Source organism: Aristolochia californica, unplaced genomic scaffold (genome assembly GCF_029961685.1).
Source record: "Aristolochia californica isolate CCGP_79_NKW_82.1479 unplaced genomic scaffold, dmAriCali1.0.hap1 SCAF_1, whole genome shotgun sequence".
NCBI classification, from domain to species: domain Eukaryota; kingdom Viridiplantae; phylum Streptophyta; class Magnoliopsida; order Piperales; family Aristolochiaceae; genus Aristolochia; species Aristolochia californica.
The window spans coordinates 56034833-56059522 of record NW_027181770.1 but is presented as its reverse complement, the minus strand read 5'-3'; the positions used below and the strand labels follow the sequence as shown (position 1 = coordinate 56059522).

At 37.5% G+C, this 24690-nt stretch overlaps 1 protein-coding gene across 1 annotated transcript; it reads right to left on the bottom strand.

Annotated features, from left to right (window-relative positions):
• Positions 1–15685: 15685 nt before the first annotated feature.
• Positions 15686–23727, bottom strand: LOC137951892 (ankyrin repeat protein SKIP35-like). Its single transcript, XM_068798869.1, has 6 exons — positions 23162–23727; positions 22790–22925; positions 22414–22637; positions 21494–22281; positions 20022–20454; positions 15686–16749 (listed from the first exon to the last, which is right to left on the bottom strand). The coding sequence occupies exons 4-6, from the start codon at positions 22105–22107 to the stop codon at positions 15940–15942; spliced, it is 1857 nt and encodes a 618-aa protein (XP_068654970.1). The 5' UTR covers positions 22108–22281; positions 22414–22637; positions 22790–22925; positions 23162–23727; the 3' UTR covers positions 15686–15939.
• Positions 23728–24690: the final 963 nt, after the last annotated feature.

Below are 24690 nucleotides of genomic sequence, written 5' to 3'. Positions count from 1 at the left end.
ACACGAACAACATATTGTTTTCTACAATTCACGTCTTTTATAGCTCATGTTGCACACCCTTCTAATATTTTATGTTGGTCTAAGAAGTGATACTTATTGTAGCTCATGTTGTTTCTTTTTATGTAGCTCATATTGTCTCTTTTTTATAACATTCATTCCTATGATTTTCTTCATCACCTTGAAAAGGCTACACGAGTTTGCAACTACCAATGAAATCATGTTTCTGATTTATATTACTATCGGCCAACGTCGATACACCCAAAAATTAGAATTCTATCGTACAATCCAAATCAATGTTATAAGAAGGGTGTCTTCTGTCAGAGTGGTTCCGTTCACTCTTGTTAGAGTTTGAAGTCTGAGTTAGGTACTTGACTTTCCACACCTTAAACAACTAATATTTTCGGGTTGTATTGGCTAGGTATCTGACTCAGAACTCCAAAGTTAAGCGAGCTTGGCCAAGAGTAATTTTAGGATAGGTAACCTCCGGGGAAGTACTCTTGCCTAGGACTTTAACATCTTCCCTAAGAACAAATCTTTCATGTAGAACTAGCAAGGTGTGCAACCTCGGAATTTGATGAAAATGACAAGTAAGCCTTGCTAAGAATTTTCCAACTTAGCAAAGAGATCAACCTCTAAATTTGCTTCTTGTGGGACTTGGGAGTTGAGATCGCTCGGTCTGTAACACCTGAGATAAGTCTTTATTATGAATGGGTTGTTGATTAAACTTCCACGCACACTTGTTGTTACCCTTGGGCCTTGGCCCAAGAGATTATTGTCATGGAATCACCTTTGTATAATTAATGGAATCACTAATTATTTGTTCATCTTTCTTTTCTAGGATTTGTCTTTGTTGTTTGGGTTGCTATTTTTTATTAAGTATTTTATTTTTTTGTAGAAACAAGTAATAGAAATGTCAACATCTCTTGCTCATTTGACAACTATAGCTAACACTAGTTCTAGTGTAGCCATTGATAATAACTCAACTCCAACAGAGTCTTATTCTCCTCAAATGACTAATGCAATGAGAGGGAGGTTAGATGAAGGCACCCTAAATGACGAACAAGGTAACTCTTATCTAGAGTACAAAAAGATAAAAAAGACCTCATGTGTGGTTGGAATTCAAATAAATCTGACTTCTAGATAGTGCATAAAAGGCTTGATGTGTTCATTGTAAAACGAATTTGAGTATTATTAGTAGTGAAGTAACTTCACATATAAGTTAACATTTGAAATGTTGTCCTAGTAGAAAAGTGGCAATATGAAAATAAAAAATAAAAACTTTCAACCAGTGGGGTCAAATGTTGATCATAGTTCATTTGGCCCTCATTTGATGGATTTTGGAGGTAAATATGATAAAGCAAAAATGAGAATATTTATTGCTCATTGAATTCTTATCAATGAGCATTCGTTCATGATAGTAGAAGATAATGGATTTAATTTTGTAATTAAAATGATAAATATGGATTACAGAAAAATATCTCGTAAGACTATTAAGGAGTTTATGGAGGTGTATGAGGCAGAGAAAAATAAACTGAAAACTTTATTAAAAGAGATTAACAAGATCAGTCTTACCACGGATCTTTGGAATTTCCAAATCAAATGATCGAATACATGTTTATTAATAGGCATTTCATTTATAGTAATTGGAAGGTATAAAAACAAGTCTTGAGTTTTGTATATGTTCTTCATCGTCGTGGTATTGACATAACAAATGTTGTTTACAAGTATTTGAAAGATTAGGAAATTGAAAATAAAATATTTAGTATCTCAGTTGATAATGTTGCATATAATGAAGTTTGTCTTAGAGTGATGAAAGATGACTTTTTAAGACATAGGAAATTGGTTTCTGTTGGAAAGTTATTTCATGTGCGTTATTGTGCTCATATTTTAAACTTATTAGTCCAATATGATCTTGATAAAATTAAGGATATCATTGAAAATGTGCGTGAGAGTGTCAAATTTATTAATTAGTATGAGGCTAAACTTCACACTTTTTTTCTGAAATTGTGCAACAACTACAACTAGGTGCAAAAAGGTTAGTTATTGATTGTCCAACTCGTTGGAACTTTACCTATGATATGTTGCCTTTTGCATTAAAATTCAAAGATACATTTCCTATATTTCAAGATAGAGAACCAACTTATAATTGTTTGCCAAGTCTTAATGAATGGGAAAAGGTTGAAATGGTGTGTGAGATTTTAAAGTTTTTAATGTAGTCACTAATATTAATTATAGGAGTAACTACTCTACATATAATTGTACCTTAGTAAGTTATATAGAGAAAATGTTTTCATTTGGATGATGGTTGTCAAAATGAATGGGAAATTTGAGAAATACTAGGGTGAATGCAATTTGTTGATGGTTGCTGCTTTAGTTTTGGATCCAAAGGTCAAATTAAGATTAATTGAAATGTGTTTTCAAGAGATATATTCTGAGGTGGACTCAAGAATGAATATAAACCTAGTTCAATGGACTTTATTTGATATTTATGATAAATATATAACCATGTATAATGTGAAAATTAGTAATGAAGAGATTGTTTCAAGTATTAGTTCTACGAGTGTTTCCACAAGTTGTAGGTCGCATTCTTCATCAAATTTAGGTTAGTCAATGTTAATGACATATATGAAACAAGTGGAAGTAGTGAATTCACTAAAGTCAAAATTAGATAATTATCTTGAAGAAGGTGTGTATATTTGTGAGAAAATTTCACAATATGATTTTAATGTTTTAGAATGGTAGAAAATGATTAATTTAAAATTTTGGATATTATCTAAGATGGCAATAGACATCCTTGTAATTTCATATTTACAGTAGTCTCAAAGTCTACCTTTAGTATTTGTTGTAGAGTAATAGACCTATATCATTCGTCCTTGGCACCAAATACAATTCAAGATTTGAATTTTTGGCGGTGATAGGGTTCGAACACTTCACGGTGTCAAGAAAAATCAAAAGATGAACTACTTTTGAATAATTATTTATTTAATATTTTTAGTGAATTTTTTTAGTCTTATTTATTAAATTTATGTTTGATGATTGCAGCATGAGAAGAAGCTTGTGGAAATAATGCTACCAATTACTTGGTTTTTCATCTTTTTATCATCTTGGTAATTTTAATATTTATCACCAAATTAAGTAATTATTAATGGAATAGTGTTTTTTATTATCAGAAAATAATAGGTTTTATTTTTTTGTTTATTTCATTGGTGAAAATTTTGTTCATGCAAACGAGGATTTAGCATATTATTTTCTAGCACAAAGAGGAGTCTAGTTTATAAATTTATACTGGATACATAATTTTTATTTGGGTGAATGTAAATTTGATACTGATATTTCATTTATATTTTTGTGTTTGATTATTGAACAAAGTTTATGCATAACTTTATGAATGTTTATGAATAATTTTATGCAGAGGGTATGGATAATTTTAAACATAATTTATGTACAATTTATTTGATAGTATTTTATGCAAAGTTTTAAATATAAGTTGGAGCTCGAACTCAGTTTGAGTTCAAGCTCAAACTCGGTTAAAATTCTTGTGCTTGAGGTCGTTTCCAATTTTAGACTCGAGGCTGAGCTCGAGTTCGAATTATTTAGATGAAGTTAAACTCAAATATATGCATGTTCGAGTTTGGCTCAGCTCAATGACACCATACTTAGGAACTCGTAGGGTGCGACATATCCAAAGAGGATTGTATCATTTGAAAGTTACTTTTCTTTGCCTTTTCTTTACCATTTTGGTTATTTGTGGCAAAATCAATGATGGAAATTTTGGGACCCCGAAGCAAGATTTCAATGAGATCCATCACCGTTTGCCCTTTTGTCACAATGGGAGCCAAGATCTCTGAATGGGGCGAGAAAAATTTGACTTGAATTATCTAAAAGGACGCTTGTTTCGATCGTGGAAAATGTTTGCGATTTTTATTAACTTTTCTAGCTCTCCCTTTTTTGTTTTGATTTACCTCAAAATTTGATTTTGCAGATGGTACGATTCATAATTCTTACAAATATAGCTTTCTTGCCTTTTAGGATTTTCTTGGTAAGAATTTATAAGTAGATATATGTTTCTAGGAAACATGACGGTAATAAGGGTCTATTTGGAACCCTTAGAGATTTTTTTTTAATTTTTATTATTTTTAAAAAATAATTAATAAAAATAAGATAATGATCAAATTCTCTTTTTTACTAACTATTTTTTGAAATAATAACCATCAAATTCTCATTTTCTTTTATTTTCTGGGGTAACCCTAGAAACATATTTCTACCAAAAAAAATATATTTACAACGTTTGTTAGAAAAGATACCCAATTTCCTTTTAAAAATAAGAGAAAATTTATATTGTGCTCATTTGTTATTGGGCCAAACAGAATTACACGGGGGCGGTGCGCTCTTACCTATCCCACGCGCACACAGGCAAAGCGACGGCCGCCATCGCTCTGTGCCAACCACTGCAGAAGAAACAGCAGCGCTGCTGTCGTCGCAGAACCCCGACATCAAAGAGAAAATATCCCTTTACCCAGTAGCAATTTTCTCATTCTAAAGAGTAGTCACGGGTCATCATCTCTGGTTTCAAAACGTGTCCATGGACTACCGACCAATGATGGCTCGCGTCCTTTTCCGACGGCCAAGGAGCGGTTGACGCGGGAACTTTCCGCACCTCTTGGCTGAAAAGCGAAGAACGTACGATATTCGATTGACGAAGACCGGACGCCACAAATCTGTACGACTTTCAAACCCTTGTTTTAATCCTGCTTAATTTACGCGCTTTAATGGCTGCTGCTACCTCCAATCTTCTCTTCGATGATGCTTCAATTTGACTGTCAGCTCCTTGGGGGAAGACATGCATGCACTTATTCCGGGAGCCGTGACCGACCCACAAAACAGACAATTTTCAATCCGTTCGGAAATCCCAAGTCCGATTCTGTAGTTACGAGTATAATCGTATAAACAAATAGTTTAACATTCCTCACTGGCACCAGTAGTTTACACGATTTCCTACTGATTCACTTAGGATTAGCTAGCCTGCTTCTTTGTCTTTTAGCGTTTATCTGAAAGAGAAAGAGATTAGGGATGAAGATTCTGGTCGATCTCCAGAATCACATTCCCACACCTTTGCTTGTTAATGCTGTCCAACAGTCTGGAGTCTGGAGATTTACCTTTTTATTGAGGCATTTACGTTGGGGAAAACAACCAGGGCAGCGGATAAGATGAAGAATACTTGCAGACAAAGCTTTGGAGTTCACGGAAGAGAATCTGCTGATGATCCTTTGGTCTTTTTGCCCACTATCTCTGAAGATAATGTAAATCCTACAATGGGCTCCCGTTAATCAATTTACCAGAAGGAAAACCGTTTGATAAGCTTGCTACAAACTTGTAATCCATGGGGTGGCGTCTCCGTATTAACAGATCATGAATGAATGTTTAGAGAGGAACGGTTCTTTCTGGGTTTTTTTTTTATCTAGTTTTTCTCACCCTTCAGACAGGTTGATCTTCTTGGGGAAGACAAATTCCCATTGGCGAACCAGACTAGGTGATTCTCAGTTTCCTTTCCGTCCATCCACTGCAGAGATTTTTTTTTAAAAAAAGGAAGCCACAACAGAAAAAAAAAACAAGCTCAACTTTGTTGTCACGGAAGGATGTTTTAATAATTGGCTCTCGATTTCATTAAAGTAATCAACCAGATACAGGACGGATTGCAAGTCAAGGTTCATGGAATCGTATCTCCACTCACCTCTCTTTTCTCACTCTATATCCAGACCTGACATAAACCTTCGTATTCATTGTCGCCCATCCTTCCTCCCTTTCCTTTTCCTCATCCAAGAATCTTTGTCTTCGTTTTCAAGAAACCTTCAGACCAAAGGATGGGAATCTCTCAGGTTAAGACTCCGGCGACCATACCGCTTTTGCTGCTCTATTTCATTTTTAAAATCGCACCCGATGATAAAAGCTACCAGCTTTTCAGGGCATGGGAGTTGCAGTGCTGAGGCGGAGCGAGCTTTTCGTAGTGTATATATATAATATAAAAATAAGTCCAAAAAATATAAAAATCAATTAAAAATATTATTGTTAACGTCCATCGTTCTTCCTCCTCACTCAAGATCCCCGCTTGCAGTCCGTTATCGCGAAAGGATTAATCCCTGAGGAAAGAATGATGAAGACGATGCTGCAACTTGTGGATGAAGTTTGTTGATGTGGAAGGGTGTCCCTAAAAAAACAAGCATAATCTTATTTGTTTGCCTGCTAATTTTCATAGAGGGATCCAATTCATATGAATATGAGTTGGAGTCACAAAACAAAGTTGTTTTACATAGTTTTGGCAAGTTAGTACGCCTTTTTTTCATGAAATAACATCACAAACTAAGGGCCTATTTGGAACCCACATAAAAGAAAAGAAAAAAAAAGGGAAAAATTATTTTTGTTATTGTTTGATGACTGTAACGATTAGAAGAGAGTTGATTTAGGAGATACTTTAGGAATTGATTGTTAGCTATTAGTTATATATTTTTGTACATATATTTCATTTTTGTGAAAAAAAAAAATCAAAGTTTCGATAACCTCTTGTATGGTATCAAAGCCTCAACCCTATTAATCGTCTCAACTTTTTTTTTTACGATTTTTAGATCCTTTGATGAATCTTTGAAGCATATTTGATCTGAGAGAGAACATAATCCTGAGAACTACGACCAACTTCGATACCCAAAAATATTGCAACAAATACAATATCGAAGATAAAAGCACATTGCAAAAGGCAATATTCAAGAGTATGGTTTAGACTCTGAGGAGACATTTGCTCTTGTTGCTCATATTGATCACGATTTGTACTGTCATTGTTGTTGCTTCTTCTTGTCGTTGAGAATTATATCAGATGGATGTAAAAAATGTTTTTTATACGGCGACCTTCTTGATGAAGTTTACATAGAACCTCCTCCTGGTCTTCCTCATCAGCCTGAGCAAGTTTGTCACCTTCATCGTGCCTTATATGGTCTAACACAAGCACCACACACATGGTTCGAGAAATTTTCGTCTACTATTCTCACATTTGGTTTTAGACAGAGTACCAATGACTTGGCCTCGTTCATTCAGGATTGTACTCATGGTGACGTATTTCTTCTTCTATATGTTGATGATATGATATTGACATGAAATGACTTTAAGGAAATTTATGACAATAAGACTTTCCTATCTCAATCGTTTCAAATGAAAGATCTTGGTGATTTGACATAATTTTCTGGGTATTGAAGTTGGTCATAGTTCCCAAGGTTATGTTCTCCCAGATCAAATATGCTTCAGAAATTTTATCTATTCCTCATTTATCTGATGGCAAAGTTGTTGATACTCCTTTTGCCATTAATGTCAAGCTTCACCCCACTAATGGTCAACCTCTTCGGGATCCTACACTCTAACATTAGCTAGTTGGAATGCTCACCTACTTGACTATTACTTCCCAACATTGCCCATGCTATACACATTGTTTCAATGTTCATGACCTCTCCTTGTATTGAGCATTACTCTACGGTACTCAAGATTGTTCATTATCTTCGCAATACTGTTCATCGTGGTCTCTAACTTTTGGGGGGGTTAGTCTCCCAAATGGATACATGAAGATCAAGTTCATGTCCAACATGAAGATCATGTCAGTCATGTACATGAAGATCATCTTCGCACTTGGTGTTAGTGTTGACGACTTCATGTGCACTGGAAAATAGTTTCAAGTGTTAGTGCCCCAACATGAGAAAAACATAAAAAACAAGAGAATCTCTAAACCTTTATAGTACACTTAATTACAATATAATCTTTAAACCCCAAATTAGGTACAACAACCATTATTACTATACGAATAAATTATTTAATGTATAATTAAATATATTAATATATTTATTAATTGAATTAGATATTTTATTATACATTAAAATGGTAATTACATGAGCCAATGAAATATGCACATGATTAATTACAAATAATAAATACATAACGTTATAAATAAAAAAAATGAAAGTAATACGTTGACTTATTAATTTATTAATAACATATGATATACTTTAACCTAAAAATAAATAATTTAAGAGAAAAAATTGATCTAATCATAAATTTAACACACTATATATTTGTACATAATATATTTTATGTATTATTAATTAATAATATATTAACATAAAATTTAAAACCATTGGTTTAATTAACTATAGCATCGGATAATTATACCAAAATAATTTATCAAATATTTATTTTAAAAATATTTTAATTATGACTATTAAATCACTATTTTAATATAGTAATTAGAAAATAAAATGTATTAAATAAATACAAATAATTATTTTATAAATAAATTTTATAAATAAATGATTTTGATGACAATAGTTTTAAACTATCGTTGTCTTCCTCAGGGGTGAGCCAGCGGGCAACGGCGACGGCGACGACGACGAGCCAATGGGCAACGGCAATGGCGGCGGGCAACGCCGATAGAGACGGTGCTCCGACTGTATGCAGAGAGGGAGAAGAGAGGGAGGCCGAGAAGCTCTGCAGCAGATGCTCGACCTCCCGTGCTCTGCGACGGAGGTTGAGAGGGAGAGGAGAGGGAGGATGGCTGTTAAACCGAAGCCAATGGCTGAAATCAAAGTCAAAAAGGGAAATCGATACCGAATCGAAGTAGAAATTAAGAAATCGAAGCCCAAATGTCAAAATCGAAGAAAATCGAAACTGAAACAGGGGAAATCGCAAGAAATTGGAAGGTCTTTTGGGGGAAAAAATAATAGCATGAGGGAGAAGGGAGTGAGATGCCGAAAGGGAGAAGAGATCGAGAGATAAGAGAGAGGGAGAAGCGAGCGGGAGGTTCAGAGGGTGAGCGAGTCCGAGAAGGAGAAGGACGCCGGAAGGACGTTCGCAGCGAGAGATGGAGGCAGTAGAGAGGGAGACCGGAGAGGGACGACAGAGACGAGAGAGGGAGAGAGCTCGGGGTTCAGGGAGATGATAGAGGGGCTGCGGGAACGAGAGAGGTGCGGGAATGAAATGAGGAGAAATGAGCGAGACGGTCTGAGCCAGAGAGAGCCCTACGCGTGAGTCATGTAGATGATTCTCAAAATCGGGCGGAAAGCACTTTCCACCGTTTAGTCTTGGGACATGAACTCCTGAGTCATGTATGTTCATGTACATGACATGAATTTCGACGCTCCCTAACGACATCAGGACATGAACTGCATAATGCGCATGAAGATCATGTCCTGAGTCATGTACACTAACCCCCCCTTTGTCTACTTCCACTCCCACGCTTCTTGCTTATTCGAATGTTGATTGGGTTGGGGATGTGATAAATCAGAAGTTGACAACTGGCTTTCTTGTTTTTCTAGGAGATTCTTTCATTTCCTAGAAAAGTAAGAAACAAAGTGTTTGCTCTCTCTCTAGTGTTGAATCTGAATATCAGGCCTTAGATGACACCACTGTTGGAATTATTTGGCTTCAATGTCTTCTTGGTGATCTTGATGTCTCACAATCACATCTTACCACTCTTTATTGTGACAGTAAGAGTGTCATTCGCATTTCACATAATGAAGTCTTCCATGAGCCCATGAAGCAATTTGAGTTTGACTGCCTTCTTGTTCGACATCATTATTGCCAAGGCTCCATCACTCTTGTTCATATTTCTACCTAGTTGTAGCTTGCATATATTTTGACCAAATCTCATACTGTAACTTACTTCACCTCTCTTACTTCCAAACTTCATTTGTTGTCATCACCCGAACCTAAAGTTTGAAGGGCGGTGATGGCTGTAATTGTTAGAAGAGAGTTGATTTAGGAGATAATTTAAGGATTGATTGTTGATAGCGATAACTGTTAGAAGAGAGTTCATTTAGGAGATAATTGAAGAATTGATTGTTAGCCATTAATTGTATATTCATGTACATATTCTCCATTTTTCTGAATAAGAGAATCAAGGTTTTGTAACCTCTTTAAGTTGTTTGGCAGCAAAGAAACAATGAGAGAAGAAAGTAAGAGAGAAAATTACTTTCTCACTTAATTAATAAATTTTCTCTCACAAAATGATGGAATCTGGGGAGAAAAGAAAATAAATAGAAACTACAGAAAAAAATTTAATCATCAAAATTTTAAAATATTACTATTTTTTTCATTTTTCACGTATATCCAAACAAGAGAAACTATATTTATCTTCCATCTTCTCTTTCATTTTCCACGGGTATCTAAACAAGAAAAAAAAACTCATTTTCTTTTCTTTTCTTGTCTCTTTCTCTTTCTCTTTCGTTCCTTTTATTTTCTCTCCACTTTCTGTGTTCCAAACACAACCTAAGAGATTCTATACTCTATTACCATATATGATATGAAAACTACAAATATAATCTTAGTCAATCTATTGCTGATACTGATCATTTTGACTTATTTATTCTATAACTTTTGTTATTCATTACTCTTACAGACTTCTCCTTTTTCATACTAGATCGCTAAAAATTTCTTATTGTTCAATAATCTTTTAACACTTTTTACTTTCTAGGAAGTCGTCATAAAAGAATTCGAAGATGTGGAAAATATATCCTTCTACCTCCATGTGAGTAGAAAATCTTAATAGGAATATCAAATAAAAGATAACAAAACTCTCTACTTCATGTAAGTTGTAGAGAACTTGATTTTTGAAAAGATTGCCATAGTAAATGAAGCTTGGGACATTCTCATCAAAATTTACAAGGGTGTAAAAAAAAGTTCAAGAGCTTTTCCTTTGGAATCTCAAGTCCTATTTATATTATTACCATCATTATCATCATCGTTTTAGATGTCTTAGACAAATAAGTGAACATGGTACTGGAGTTTTAGTTCTTTACTTTCATTCTTAGAATATTTTTCTTTGGAAGGAATGTAAATTTCAATAAGTCAAGGAAATTTCAATCTCAAACATGTTATCAATTGTGGTTCCATTTGTGTTACTTTAGGAAGAAATCTAAAAATAAATTTATATGTACAATATCACTTTGACTTTGGTCTTTTTACACAGCTATAGTTAGGGTTGATGGAAGAAATGTAAATGTTTTATTACATAGACTTTCGACGATAAAATCCAAAGTCACATAAGTATATATATGATATTTTAAGGGCATGTAAGTAACTAAAATGTGATCAAATTAATTCCCTCACTCTATAACACACAAAAAGAAGAAGGGTAACGAGTGATGATCGAAATAAACTAAGATGAGGAAGTGATCTCAAGAAAAACACATCAATTGATTTCGACTTAGACTGAGGTTCACATAGAAGAGTTATTATGAAACGGGTTTGTAAGGAATTGTCTTTAAAAAAAAAAATCTACGAACCCCCGAGTATTGTTACAATATATTCCATGAACGATAGTGCCATAGAGATGAGGCAAAATGAATAGTGTTTGAAGGGTGGCAACTTATTTGTCTAGCTTGATACTTTGACTAAAATGGTAAATCATAGAAAATGTTACATTACTACAAAAAAGAAACATTGATTTGTCACTTGTTTTACCAATTTATCCTCTCATTTAAAGAAAAACAGAGCATGTACCAAACCCATCTGGGTGCACCTAATTTCTAATTTATTCAAAATTTATTTAATATTTAATTTAGAAAAAAATATTTTATTATTTTTAATAATAAAAAGAAGATAATGATATTGATTCAAATATTAAAAAAAAAATAGTAAGACTCAAGCCTTGAGTGATTTAGGGATGTATCAAAGGCCATTGTAATGTCCTTGAATAGCTATCTTCTAAACGACAAAGTCATATCCTATATGTCCTAGTCTCTTATATCATAAAAATATTCGTCGATATTGACACCCAGGCAAATGACACTAGTTTACGCCAAATCAACTATGTTCACAACACAGAGGTTCCTATTTCTATGCCGGGTTAAAACTCATATCGATTTGCATTTGACCTGGGTATTTATCCAGTCAAGAAATTATAAAATTTTGTAGTTTTTAATGTTAATTTGATAATATAAACATAGTTTAGTGGGCAACATGAAGATGATGACACCCGCATGCACCTTGGTTTCAATAAGGGATTCAAACCCAAGTCGAGCTTTCAAATCTGCCGGACCTCTTCTTATTTTCCGGAACGGGAATCATTACAGATGAGATGAGTACCAATTCATCTCTCTTCTCCTCTCCGTCGCCGCTTCTAATCGATTCCTTTGCTGACCACTGACCACCCACAGATTTGCAGACTTTTCGGCAAACCATTGACGCAAACTGACGGCAATTCCATTTCTTAAAAATCACTCTTCTTCTTGACAAGCAACAGTTGGATACACTGGATATCGTTCTCTCTTCTGAGCGAATTGCTTGTCTGAGACGTATTTCCCTAAGGAAGAAGAAACCAATTTAAACTCTGCAACTAATTTTCAACCCGTTCCGGCATCTCTTCTCATTAATCCTTGTAGCAGTACTGTCAATGGCTACTGATTAAGGGGAAAAGCTTCATGCCATATTTATACCGATTAGAATAATAATATAAAGCGAGATTGAAGCCGAAGATTTCTGACATTTTCAGAGGGAGGCTTCGGATTACGAAACGGGGGTTGAAAAATGCAAGTGGGTAAGGCATTTCTACATGTTTAAGGGATTTCTTCTATGAATTCATGATTTGGAGGGGTCACTGAGAGGCAGTAAAAGCGTTAAAACTCTCAGGTCCCAGGGAGCTTATTCAATGGAGAAGGCGATGAACTGGCATGGCTCCTTCCCCGTATGGATGAACTGGAGTAACGGCTCTAACTGTCACATTGCATGTGCTATGGGTCTCGTGGGTCATCCCCACATAAATAGCCATGGACCTTTTTTTTTTTTACGAGAGGAAAGGAAAAAATGGTAATTTGGGAGAGAGAAAGAAGAAAATAAATAAATCAGCATAAATTGAGAGGGTTGATGCAGGCCGATATGCCTACAAAGGTAAGTGCAGGTGTAGTCGAGTGTCGTGTGATAGAGAGAGAGAGAGAGAGAGAAGGCAGGATAGGGAACAGAAACCCATCTCTTCAAACTCAACAAACTGGGCAACTTTTCACTGTAGAGAGAGAAAGCGATGGGGGAAGAAGAAATAGAAAAAAAGGAAGGCGTCCAGGGGTGAGGAACCTTAACATCTTTTTCGTCTGCTCCACTTGCATGGAAGGCGCGCCACTTGGATTTGAGTTCACTGCATCCATCCCAACTGCATTCCCTCTCTCTCTCCTCTCTTCTTTTATACGGCCTCTCGCCCCCCCCTCCGTCGATCCAACACTTTCCGTCTCGTCTCTGGTCTAACATTACAAGAGCTATAATTTTTTAACTTTTATTTGGAAGATGATTACGAGCGCTACATCACCGTCATAGGTATTGATTTTCTCCCTGTCATCGTGTTTTTGTTTGTTGCTTTCTTTATTCTGTTGTTCGCCCGAAGAGGAGATTTGCGTGTTTCTCTCTTTGTTCGTCTCTCTCTCTGGGTCTCAAAAGACGGGAGAGATTATGCCTCTGTGGATGTTCTCGTTTCAGGTACGACGGTAAACGCTCTGTTGAGTATCTTCCTGGTTTCTGCTCAAATCAGAAACTGATCAGTTACTGTATTTGAAACGATCGTTTTTTATCCAAATCTTCTCTTTTCTTCGAGAAAGGGCAGTTCGATTTGTTTTGGGGGGGTATTACCTCTGATTCAGTCTTAGTCAGAGGGTTTGATATCGTAAAAATCGCACAAATTTCACGAGGTAGCATTTATTTTGTCGATTTGCAATTTCTGAAGTGTAAAATACTTCATCTGTATCAATCTCATAAGCCCCATTGGTCATCACCTATAAGCTTGTTTTACTAGTGTCGGATTAGGTCGGGCTAAAAATGCCCAGGCTGCTAGCTTCGGATTCCCCTCCAACTGCGCACTTTGGAAATTCTTTTTGCAACGCGAATGTCGCTGTCGAGACCGTCGTGATGTCAATATCTCATAGTTAGGTTTCAACCGCGATCTGTGTAGTGTTCTTGGGGTTTCCTTTTCTGGTCTTGCTTTTAAAGCTCTCACTTTTTCCGGTACTCGGCGTTTCTGCAATTTCGCCGTTTCTTCGGATCTTCCATTGAGCAGAACATTGTTCCAACATAGGTTTCATTGTCTGATTTTTTTCTTTATGAAATATTTGCAAGATATTGGTTTCATTTGCCCAAATTGCTGTTAATTTTTGTTTATCTCATTTTGCAGAAGCCAGGATTTCATTTTTCGTTTTGAGCTGCTTTAAAACCGTAAGGAAGCCTGAAGGAACACCCATACTTGCCAGCACACTTAAAAGGAAGTTTGGTTTGGTGAGATTACATGCCCAAATCTTGAAGTTTCACTCCGTTGATCCTGCTACTGAAGCACTTCGCTTAATTCTCTTGAGATAGTTCACAGCTTCAACCGGCATTTGTAATCCACATTTTGCCTCTGTGAGGAAGAAGGATTGTCCCGGACCTTTTGAGAGGTTGGCAAAATTTTGGTCGTCCTGTCCAGACCGGTAATTTGCAAATTTCAAGTGCAGCGGAAGGAAGATATCTGGGATCGGTAGACTTGCGAAAATATCCAGGTTTCTGTGCAATCGGCTTCTAGTTGGCGGAAGACTTGGGAGCATTTGGGTGGTGCAGAGAGATTTAAATGAGTTTTGCATTCTCGAATGTAGAACTGAGAATTTCGCTTGATCGTATTCACCAAAAAGCTAATTGGACTGGTCTGATGGAAAGTGCGGTAAGGAGGAGAGGTTCGGCGGAGGGGCACATGAGAGATTACAGCAGGCCTGTTTCACAGTTGAATAGACGGAAATCCTTCTCGTTGAGTTACTTCAGTGTAGAGTCCTTGTTGGTGCTGGTTTGCTTAACAGCTTCACTGCTGATCCTCCCTGTAATACTACCTCCATTGCCACCCCCACCCTTCATGCTGCTGTTGCTCCCCATCGGCATTCTGGTTGTGCTCTTGGTTTTGGCTTTCATGCCTTCGGATGTTCGAGACGTTTCTTCGTCGTATATGTAATCCCTACGTCTCTTCTCCAAAATAGGCATGATTTTTTGTTGGAAAGAAACACAATTCTTTGGTTGTGGTTCATTTTTTTTGTTTGTAATCTCATGTTCATCCGAGAATTCTGCTCATATTAGAATCCCGTTTTACATTTTGTTTGTTTGTTTTTTTTTTTTTTTTTTGTTCGAATCAATTGAAGATGAAAATATCATGTCACAGACTCACCGAAGATGGAGAAAATCAGAACTGGGATCTAGTTCTTTTCCTTTTCATGGAGTTTCATCCAGACCCATGTTCATCTAACTTCGAAGGGGGAATTCGTATATTTTCAACTGAAACTTTTCTTGGAGTTCATGAAACCCTCCCATTCCCATGAGCGAAATTTTACTAATTTGCTGGTGCACATTGCGTCTGTTAACTGACGCATCTCTGGTGGTAACAGTGACCGAAAAGATGACTCGTTAAAGAATAAATATGTGCAAGCAGCGATAGTAGTGAAGAACAATCTATAAACTCTAGCTGGGTCACTCGATTTCGAGGAATGAGGGAGACGAAGGGCAAGTATTTTGATCGATTTCCTTCTCCGATGTTTCTTTGGTTGGTGGCTCAGGTTTCAGGCCTCGAGAACGAGATGAACAATGCTGTGAGACAGAAAAGGTAATAACCGACCTGTGAGACAGAAAAATGAAAATATTTTCTTTCTTTTTACAGTCCCCAAAAGATAATGAGTGATCTTTTTCTTTACCAAATTTTCCTTTAAACACTACCCATTTAGTACGTTTACGCTTCCTTCTCCCTGAGATGGTTCAGAGACAATTACAGCATACTCTTGTTTTTACTCCCTTTTTTTCACGTCTATTTTACAGACCATAGACACGGGAATTCAAGACTTAGTAGGAGGAAGTAGAATCACTTCATAATCAAGTCAGCTTAATTTCTCCCAAACTCGATAAAAATTGGATGAGTTCCTTCTTCTAAGCAACCCTCCTCCGAGGCAGGACCAAAAATGGTGGAATTTGTTGTTCCAAAACTGTAAGGAGCTCTCTCGCTTGGCTCACCTCATTAATCGGATCACCCCCTAGCCTCCTTGCTGCTTCCAAGAGCTGCCCCCTCAGACGTTGAGGAAGCAATTTTCCGGTCGTCTTCATGCACTCCCTGTACAGAGGTAAATACGCCACAGCAGCCAAGAGAGGCACTGGTAAGTCTCGCAAGCAAATGGGTGACCTGCCCCGTCTTTGAATCCTCATTATATTGACATAGTGGTCCTCCCCATACTTCAACCCCTCGGCAAATGCAGCCTCCGACCAATGCTCTCGCAGAAAAGCTCGTAGTTCAGGGGCTACACCTTCATCTTCTGACTTTGCGATACTATTGGCCACTGCATATGTGGCGGCAGCATCACCCAGGAAATCGGAGCGTAGGAGGAAGTGCACCCCCTCAAGGGACCCTCCACTCCGTTCTCCGGCGGCTTTGAGGATTTCAATGCTTAGAGCTGCCAGGACATGCTGGGGAACATGGGGGAGGAGGTAGGCTGCAATTTCAACTTGGCTGCTTGAGGTAGCTGCAGTTAGGGCAAGACACAGCTCCATGTCCCGGCATCCTCGTCCCACAAACCACTGGACAACTTCCATGCTTCCCCTTTCAGCAGCTCTCATAAGTGGCCCCAAGAATGCAATGGCATTACCTTCTTCAACCAGGCATTCCATTGTCTGAATCTTGCCATAGTGAGAAGCGAAGCCCAAAGCAAGGTCCACATCCACATCTAAGCTATTCCTCTGAGCAATCTGAAAAGGAAATGCAGAAAAAAGCAAATTCAGAAAAAGCAACAAAACTAATGCACATGTATGCTCAAGGAACACTTTGAAATACAGAATACAATCACATTTTAGAAAAACTAGATCTCAAAAGATGGTCATCGTCCAGACCATTAGTTGGATTCAAACTTCTCCAATAAAACTGACTTCAAACCAGTGCTTGCAAAGAATTCAAAACAATAGTCTTGTAGCATAGCTGAATTATCGGATTTACACAGTAGGTACCGTACTATCGAATGTAATTTTAGATATGACAAGAAGCGGAACAAAACAATGTAGAAATTTCATAACAGACGTCGACTCATGAAAATTGTGGTAACAGTAAGACAATATACACTCTAAGCAGAAGACTCATGCAACAATGACAAAGTGATAATGGAACTAGTCTATAAGGATGCCACAGGACAGAAAATCAACAAGTCATCTCAGAATGAAAAACCTATGGGAAAAAAATAAAATAAATAAATAAATAAGATAATAATAATAATAATCATTTTAAACAAGATAAAATCTCAAAATGGAAGGAAAACGAGTCCCTGTAAACATTTGCAGATAATCCTTGAAGAGGCAAATGGAAGAAGGTGAACAATGCATCATTAGAGTTATCACAAAAAAATTATTCTCATTACCAGAGTCCACAATGCTAGCTACAGCACAGCTGTAATAACAGAGACATCAGAGTAAAAAAGAAATAAGCTGCAGACTTGACTTTTACTTGGAACTACACTTTTTGTTATTTTTTTTTTTTTTTTGGTGTGTTTTTGGATGACAAGACTAAAGGAGGGGCACACTTTTGTTATTATGATGGCATGTATGCGGTTAATAGGATATTAGTGTCTCTTTCTTCTGTTTTCTGTTTCCCCTGCTTCACACTCCATGCATTGAGATAGTACATAACAGAAAAAAATTCCCAAGTAGGAATGCTCTGACATGAACACCATTATGAAAACCAGTCTCCCCCATGTATGGGCAGCAAAGAACGTTTCTCCTCTTTCTTACCGATATCTCTTAACGAGGGAAAAAGAGCTCAGAAAAAATAAATACCACATTCAACACAAATATCTTTAAAACCAAACAATCATCAGCAAACCTCTTTAGATGCAGGTCCTTGATTCAGTTGAAAGCACTGAGACATATCATGAGACACCATTAAGAATGCAAGAAATGTCCTAAACCATATCCTTTCTCATTATAGACCATGTGATGAGCAGGAGAACATGCTCATCTGTCGTGATTCACAAGCCACAATGGTCATGGAATGCGAAAAAGAAACCAGTGACTCCCAGGGCTCCACACTAGATCAGAATAAAGGCATAAAAATTAAACCTCTTAAACATATCAAAGAGGTGGATAGTCTACCAAGAGAGGAAAAAAGGACCATTATTATTCAAATTGACGTTTGGCATGTGCCATCTGATACAATTTAGAAGATTATTGTTTTTATTTTTAGGAATAAATGCAAAACCAATCCCCCTAAGAATAAATGTAAACCTAATTTCTTTATATTTAATAAAATCAAATTGCGTGATTCTTCTTTCACAGGAATAAAAAAATGAATCGGTTAATAAAATCAATGTAAGTCATTTCGAAGATAATATTGAAGCACCCTCCCCTAAGAGAGAAACCAAGAAAGAACTTAGTACCTGAAAATTATATACCATGAAAAAAGAATCTCTAAGAAGAAGTCATTGGAAACCAATGAAAATCTCATCAAAGTGCCTCATTTGAAAAAAATTATTTAGGTAGTGGAGGAAGGCATCTTTATGCAGCATTATGCAGCCTATAAATTAAAATTTTCAACACCCTAGAAGAAAAAGTAGAACAGTTCACATTTGTGGATAAGTTGTTAGTTTTAATCCATCATGAGTTTCTTCAGCCAAACTTTCACATTGTCTTTGTAGACATAAAAAATGAAACATTGAGATCATAAGGTTCAATTAATGGCCACGAATGTGCAAGAAATGTGTGACCCTCATAATTTTGGAACCTGGGTCTTTAGAGAAAACTCTAATCATTGGGGACCACAGCTGATAGCTTTGATCACATACTCTTGAGTCGCCACCAAATCTAATTCTTACACACTAAGTCCCCCACAAGTGACAAGGGTCACCATAGGGAGATGACAAGTATCTCAACAAGTGGAACCTTTCTGACCACATATCACCCTCCCATAAGAAGACATAGGACACTCCCTCAAATGCACTGAAAAAGTAAATGAATGGAGATGTTCGAGAGGGAAGAGGGAAAAAGGGGTGTATTCATCCACCCACCCACCCAATGAACAGAGGTAATCTTTCCTTGGAAGGGACTTTTTAGCACTAGAGACTAAATGTCAAGATGCATTAGGTCCAACATTCAAATTTGGATCCTCCAATTTGATCCCTATGTATAAGTTTGTTTATCCGACAGTTAGAATGAAGCCTAAACTTGAATTTCTTGTCCAGCCAGCAATCTAACTTGTTCCTAGCCACCGTAGGACATTTAATGAGGAAACTTTAGTCTCATACCAAATATGACAGCTCCAGGAGTTGAGCAAATTTGCAACATAACTATTGCTTGTAGCAATCTCTGACTTGACATGCTTACAAAGTTTTAGTTTTTTTCTAAAGATACTTAGTACCCACAGCTCCAACAAATTTGTGTGTCTTTCTATAGAAGAGTTTTAACCCCTACCATAAGATGAGAGGGGTAGTTGAACCATCCTCCTTTTTCTGTCATTCCTCTCAATTTTCTTTGACTCCTTTCTCTCATATCTTTTACCCCTTTCATCCTAATGGGCGAGTGTCAAATGTCAAATGTCATCTCATAGGTGACATAAGTGGCCATTATGGTGCTTGTCAAGACACTACTTTGCCATGGTGACATGTCACTTTCAAAGGAGGTCTTGTATCACTCTTCATATGTCAGACTTGTACAAATTTGGGGTTAATGCAGGCCGAGATTGAGATGGACCTCCCCTCGTGAATACAAAATCCGAACTATCAATCACAGTCCCACATGGTCAGAGTCTTGATGTAAATATCCGAACCATCAATCATAGTGGTATAATATTGTAAATATCCGAACCATCAATCATAGTGGTATAATAATTTGAACGTGATCATGGACATAGATCTGACTTAAGATCTCAAATAGTTTATTTTTTCATGTCTACATTGTATTTAATAGAATTTTGCTTTAATGCTTAAGCAATTGGTTCTCCTTGTTATTATCCACTCATAGAGAAAAAATATGGGCGTTACCTGCAACAAGATCCGCACAAGCTCCGTACTTCCAAAACGAGAAGCTTCAAGAAAGCATTGGTTAACATTATCAGCACCTCCTTCAACCAACATACCTAGCAACCCTTGAATGGCAGTTGCAGAAATTCCAGAAGCCCAACCAGGATCAAACGAACTAGAGAAAAGAGTTAAAGGGAAACAAGCAGCATCAAATGCCTCTGTGAAATCTTTTCCTGTAAGATGATTTCCAGCAAGATCAAGAAATGATTTAAATGCTGATAACTGGAATTGGATCTCAACCGCTGAACTTTGACCTCCTCTATTCCGATTTCCCTGGCTCCGAGAGTGGAAGCTAATGCATTTAAGAGCCCACTCAGTGAATTTCTGAACCTTAACCCCAGCTTCCACTTTTAGAACCTCATCCCCGTTACATTCCTGAAGGCGTTCATGCAACCTAATAAAAATAAGCACAATGGAAGAAATTAACATATTAGTCAACTACATCAATCAGAATTTACAAACTAAGAATACAGTCATCCATTGAGACAAAGACAGGACAGAGTTATTTTGAATCCCAAATTGTCAATCAAATATTCTGGTCTATTCATCAGAAACATATGCAATTCTCAGAGTACATGATTGTGTTCCATAAAACATAGAAGCAGAGGAAGCTCTTTTATTTTTGGCCAAACAACTTCATCCTGTGCTAAATTGCCAGTCAGCTGCCTTTGAACCACAAGGATTGAGCGTTTCTCAAACCATAGATATTTGCACCAAATTTATGCAAGGCCATCTAGCTTAAAGACCAGTTTCTCCAGAAACCAACCAGTACGACCACACTGCCCCGCAAGATAGGTTCAGTGGCGCTGAAGCAGTAGTTATATGTTTATTAAGTGAACAAAGTTTCATCTATGCCGTATTGGCAGAGAGACATAAAAGAAAACATCCACATAACAATTTACAATAGAGAAACGAATGATATTGAATATGTAAAACTGCTAATAAGGACAGAAATAATATGAAAATTGATTCCCTTACACTTTTAGAAATTTCATCCATTTGTGCTAACTTAATAAATTGTACATTCACAGCTACAATTTTCTCCACCCGTGCAACAAAAGAAGAAAGAAAAAAGAAGACAGTTTCTGGGAACAGAAAGTGGAAACATCATTAACTCCTGTATATGTTCAGCTTAGATGAAGGAAACAAATGCAGACCAACGTGAAACAATTGTCGGTGGATCTTCTTGATATTTCATTATCTTGTAACTAGAGCGAGATATTTAGGGTATAAATATTTTATGCCTAAAAGATGCTCTGTTGAAAATCAGGTCCTCAAATTAGCACTGATTCTGTCTAATTATCAGGTAGAAACAAGTTAGTGTAATTCCACACTTTATTTTACAAAGACAAGCCATCTCTTCTTATGTATAATGCCATTCTTGATACTGAATAAGCAAAAAAAGAGAACAACTTAAGGCATAAAGTATTTACCTATGAGCCATAACAGCCACAGTGTCAGCTAAACTCATCGTCCAACTCTGGCAGGCAGAAACACATGAAGCAAGAAAGGAAGTCCTAAGCGCAGCTCTTGTAAAGTCATAAGCACCATTGGAAATTATTCTTCTAATCAAACCATTGATTCCATGCAATTCCTGCTGATTTCTGAGGAACCAAATTGAATCCAAAGCTATACAAAGAGCATCATTAAGAGTTTGTGGGTCCGCTAGTGAAATTAAACTCTCAGCAACTTCCCAGTTGTGAGAACTCACGGCACCCTGAAACATACGACCCAACTCTATTCTGTCCTGGCGACTAAGCCTTCTTTCCTGTCCATTTTTATCCCTTTTACGGGACTCAGGTTCTGAAGATGACATTCTTGATTTTAGCTTCTTGGCAGCGCAGCCACATGCACCGGAGATTCTTGGATCCTGGGTAAGTAGTGGTGTTTCCCTAGAAAAAATTACATTACTAGCTTCACCTTTCTCAGAAGTAAAATTTTCTCCAGCATCTTTAGAAGTCCCCGCTAAACTCTCTTCCGTTTCCATATCTGAACCAGAGTGATCCAATGAGTGGCTCTCGTTCACCGACATGATCTCGTCTTCCATATCAAGTAGTAATTAAAATATTAACCGCCGATTCGAAAAACTGATCTTTCGATCAAAACAGTCACTCAGTTTTTACAACCAAACCCTGGCTTTCCATCACATAAAATTCTGAAAAGATGGAGCTCAGCGCGTGCACCTAAAAGCACTTGATTTCACGAGCAGGACGATTTAATTCTGAAAACAAAAGAAGCAACGCCTGATTAAAGCAATTCAGTAGATAAAAGATCCGGAGCCGAGAACCAGTCTGCCAAAGGTTGTAATGATCAAGAGCAAACTCTTGAATATGAAAACATTGCAGATTTTTACCAAAAGATGGCCCCTTTAGTTTCTCTCTTCTCAGATAATCAACAGTCTGTACAACTGAAATCCTGCAAACCCAACAAATTTCTAAAAGTTTCTTCTCGACCCTTCTTCCTTCTCGCAAGGGATTCAATTATCACGTGCACTCCAAAGTTCCCAACCAAAATAGACAATCAAAATTGTCCTTGCAAATACCCGAGAAACCTCAACCCGGCAGAATCCGCAGCAACCTGAAAGTGAGAGATCCATGAGAAACCCAAACAACCAAATTCGATTCACTAATTACCCCAAAAATAAAAAATACAGGAAAACAAAATAAAAACGCAAGTGAAAAAAAAGAAAAAAAAAAACTAAAAGTGCGATGAGAATCACAAAACCCAACTTCCTTCTCGACCCTTCTTCCTTCTCGCAAGGGATTCAATTATCACGTGCACTCCAAAGTTCCCAACCAAAATAGACAATCAAAATTGTCCTTGCAAATACCCGAGAAACCTCAACCCGGCAGAATCCGCAGCAACCTGAAAGTGAGAGATCCATGAGAAACCCAAACAACCAAATTCGATTCACTAATTACCCCAAAAATAAAAAATACAGGAAAACAAAATAAAAACGCAAGTGAAAAAAAAGAAAAAAAAAAACTAAAAGTGCGATGAGAATCACAAAACCCAACTGCCCAAGTATCCAAAAAAAAAAAGAAGTAATAATAATAATAATAATAAAAAGCAGGAGCAGAAGCCCTAATAATCAGAATCACCTGAGCAGTAAACGGGTCTATATTTATTTGTTTCTTCTTTCAAAATTTCTATTGCCTTCCTTCATAGAGAGACGAGCAGCAGGTGAAGGAGAGAGCGTGGTTCTCACAAGTTGCAAGGCTTTGCAAATTCCTTCACAAATATCAGCCGGTCCCCGCCACCTCTCCCTCTCTCGTGAAAACAAGAGTCAGAAGCACCCAAGGTCCCACCCTCCTCCTTTGGTTGCTGCAGCGGTTGAAACCCCACAAACCGCACCACAATGATTACGCTTACGCGCGCCTTTCTCTCTCGCACTTCACTCACTCCATCACTCCCGTTCCCCACTCTGCTTCGATCAGCTCTCTCCCTCTCCCTCTCCTCTCCCTCTCCCTCTCTCTCTCCCACGTTCCCCGCTCCTCTTTTGGTTGGCCTGGCTCAAACCTAGGGCCCTAAACGACAAATGCCTTAAATTAACCAATTTGAGGGCGTCACAAAAACCTCTGCTCCTTTGTTCATTTGGTTCTTACGGGCTGCAGGGGACAAAGTGAGTTAAGCTGAACCTTAAATTCTTATTTGGCTGGGATCCCACCTATCGCCCACCTGCAACCTCTCAATCCTCCTCCTAAATTATTTTTTATTGCAATGGCTAAAATAGATTTTACTGAATTTAGATACATGTGATTTCCTCCCCCCTCAGTGTTTAAATTCTCGCTCTTAAATTACTAGTTAAAATATAATATTTAATTTTATAATATCAATGCGGATTCAAACTTGTAGAAATTTGGGTGTATCTGACACGTGCACGTCTACGAGAGAGAAGAGTAGGAAAGCACCCCGTCCTGCAAGACGAACCACCGAGACCTCCAACCCTTGTCGTAATTCACCTATTTGTATAGAATCCTGGTAATGCCGCCCACATTCACGACAATGCCATTTGCACAACTCCCTTCAGCCACACCTGCCGAAATCTCCTCCGCGTCACAATTCGTCGTTGTTGCACCCGGAAAATTGAGCTCTGAATCGTTACTTAACTAGAAGAACGAATGCTTATTGGACCCAAATGCAGAGACTCTAGCAGAAGCATTGAGTCCAAGGGGGGTGGGACGGAGACTTCGCCTTGACAAGGACCATCGATCCGCGTCACAATTCGTCGTTGTTGCACCTGGAAAACTGAGGTCTGAATCGTTGCTTAACTAGAAGAACGAATGCTTATTGGACCCAAATGCAGAGACTCTAGCAGAAGCATTGAGTCCAAGGGGGTGGGACGGAGACTTCGCCTTGACAAGGACCATCGACGAATTTCCCTGGTCCCGGTCGATCAACATAGGCGTAGTGTAACAGAACGGATTCATCTCGCCTTACCCAACACAACCCACCCAAAATTCACAAACAAATTAGAGCCCCCAAAGAAGGAGAACCGAAGCAAGAAACACCTACTAAACAAACATAAAGTGAAGCGAAAGGAAAAAAAATCCTAAAAAATCCATCTAATCTCTCACTGTCCTCACAACAAGTGCTTCCAGATTGGTGCAAAGAATGCAAAAATAAAACC

Bases quoted from the DNA above. Each gene is read 5' to 3' on its own strand.
- LOC137951892 (XM_068798869.1), bottom strand. From the start codon at position 22,107: ATGGAAGACGAGATCATGTCGGTGAACGAGAGCCACTCATTGGATCAC. The intron at 20,455-21,493 runs GTAAATACTTTA...TATTTTTATTAG, and splicing joins GTGGCTGTTATGGCTCATAG to GTTGCATGAACGCCTTCAGG. The intron at 16,750-20,021 runs GTAACGCCCATA...TTTCCTTTTCAG, and splicing joins TTGTGCGGATCTTGTTGCAG to ATTGCTCAGAGGAATAGCTT.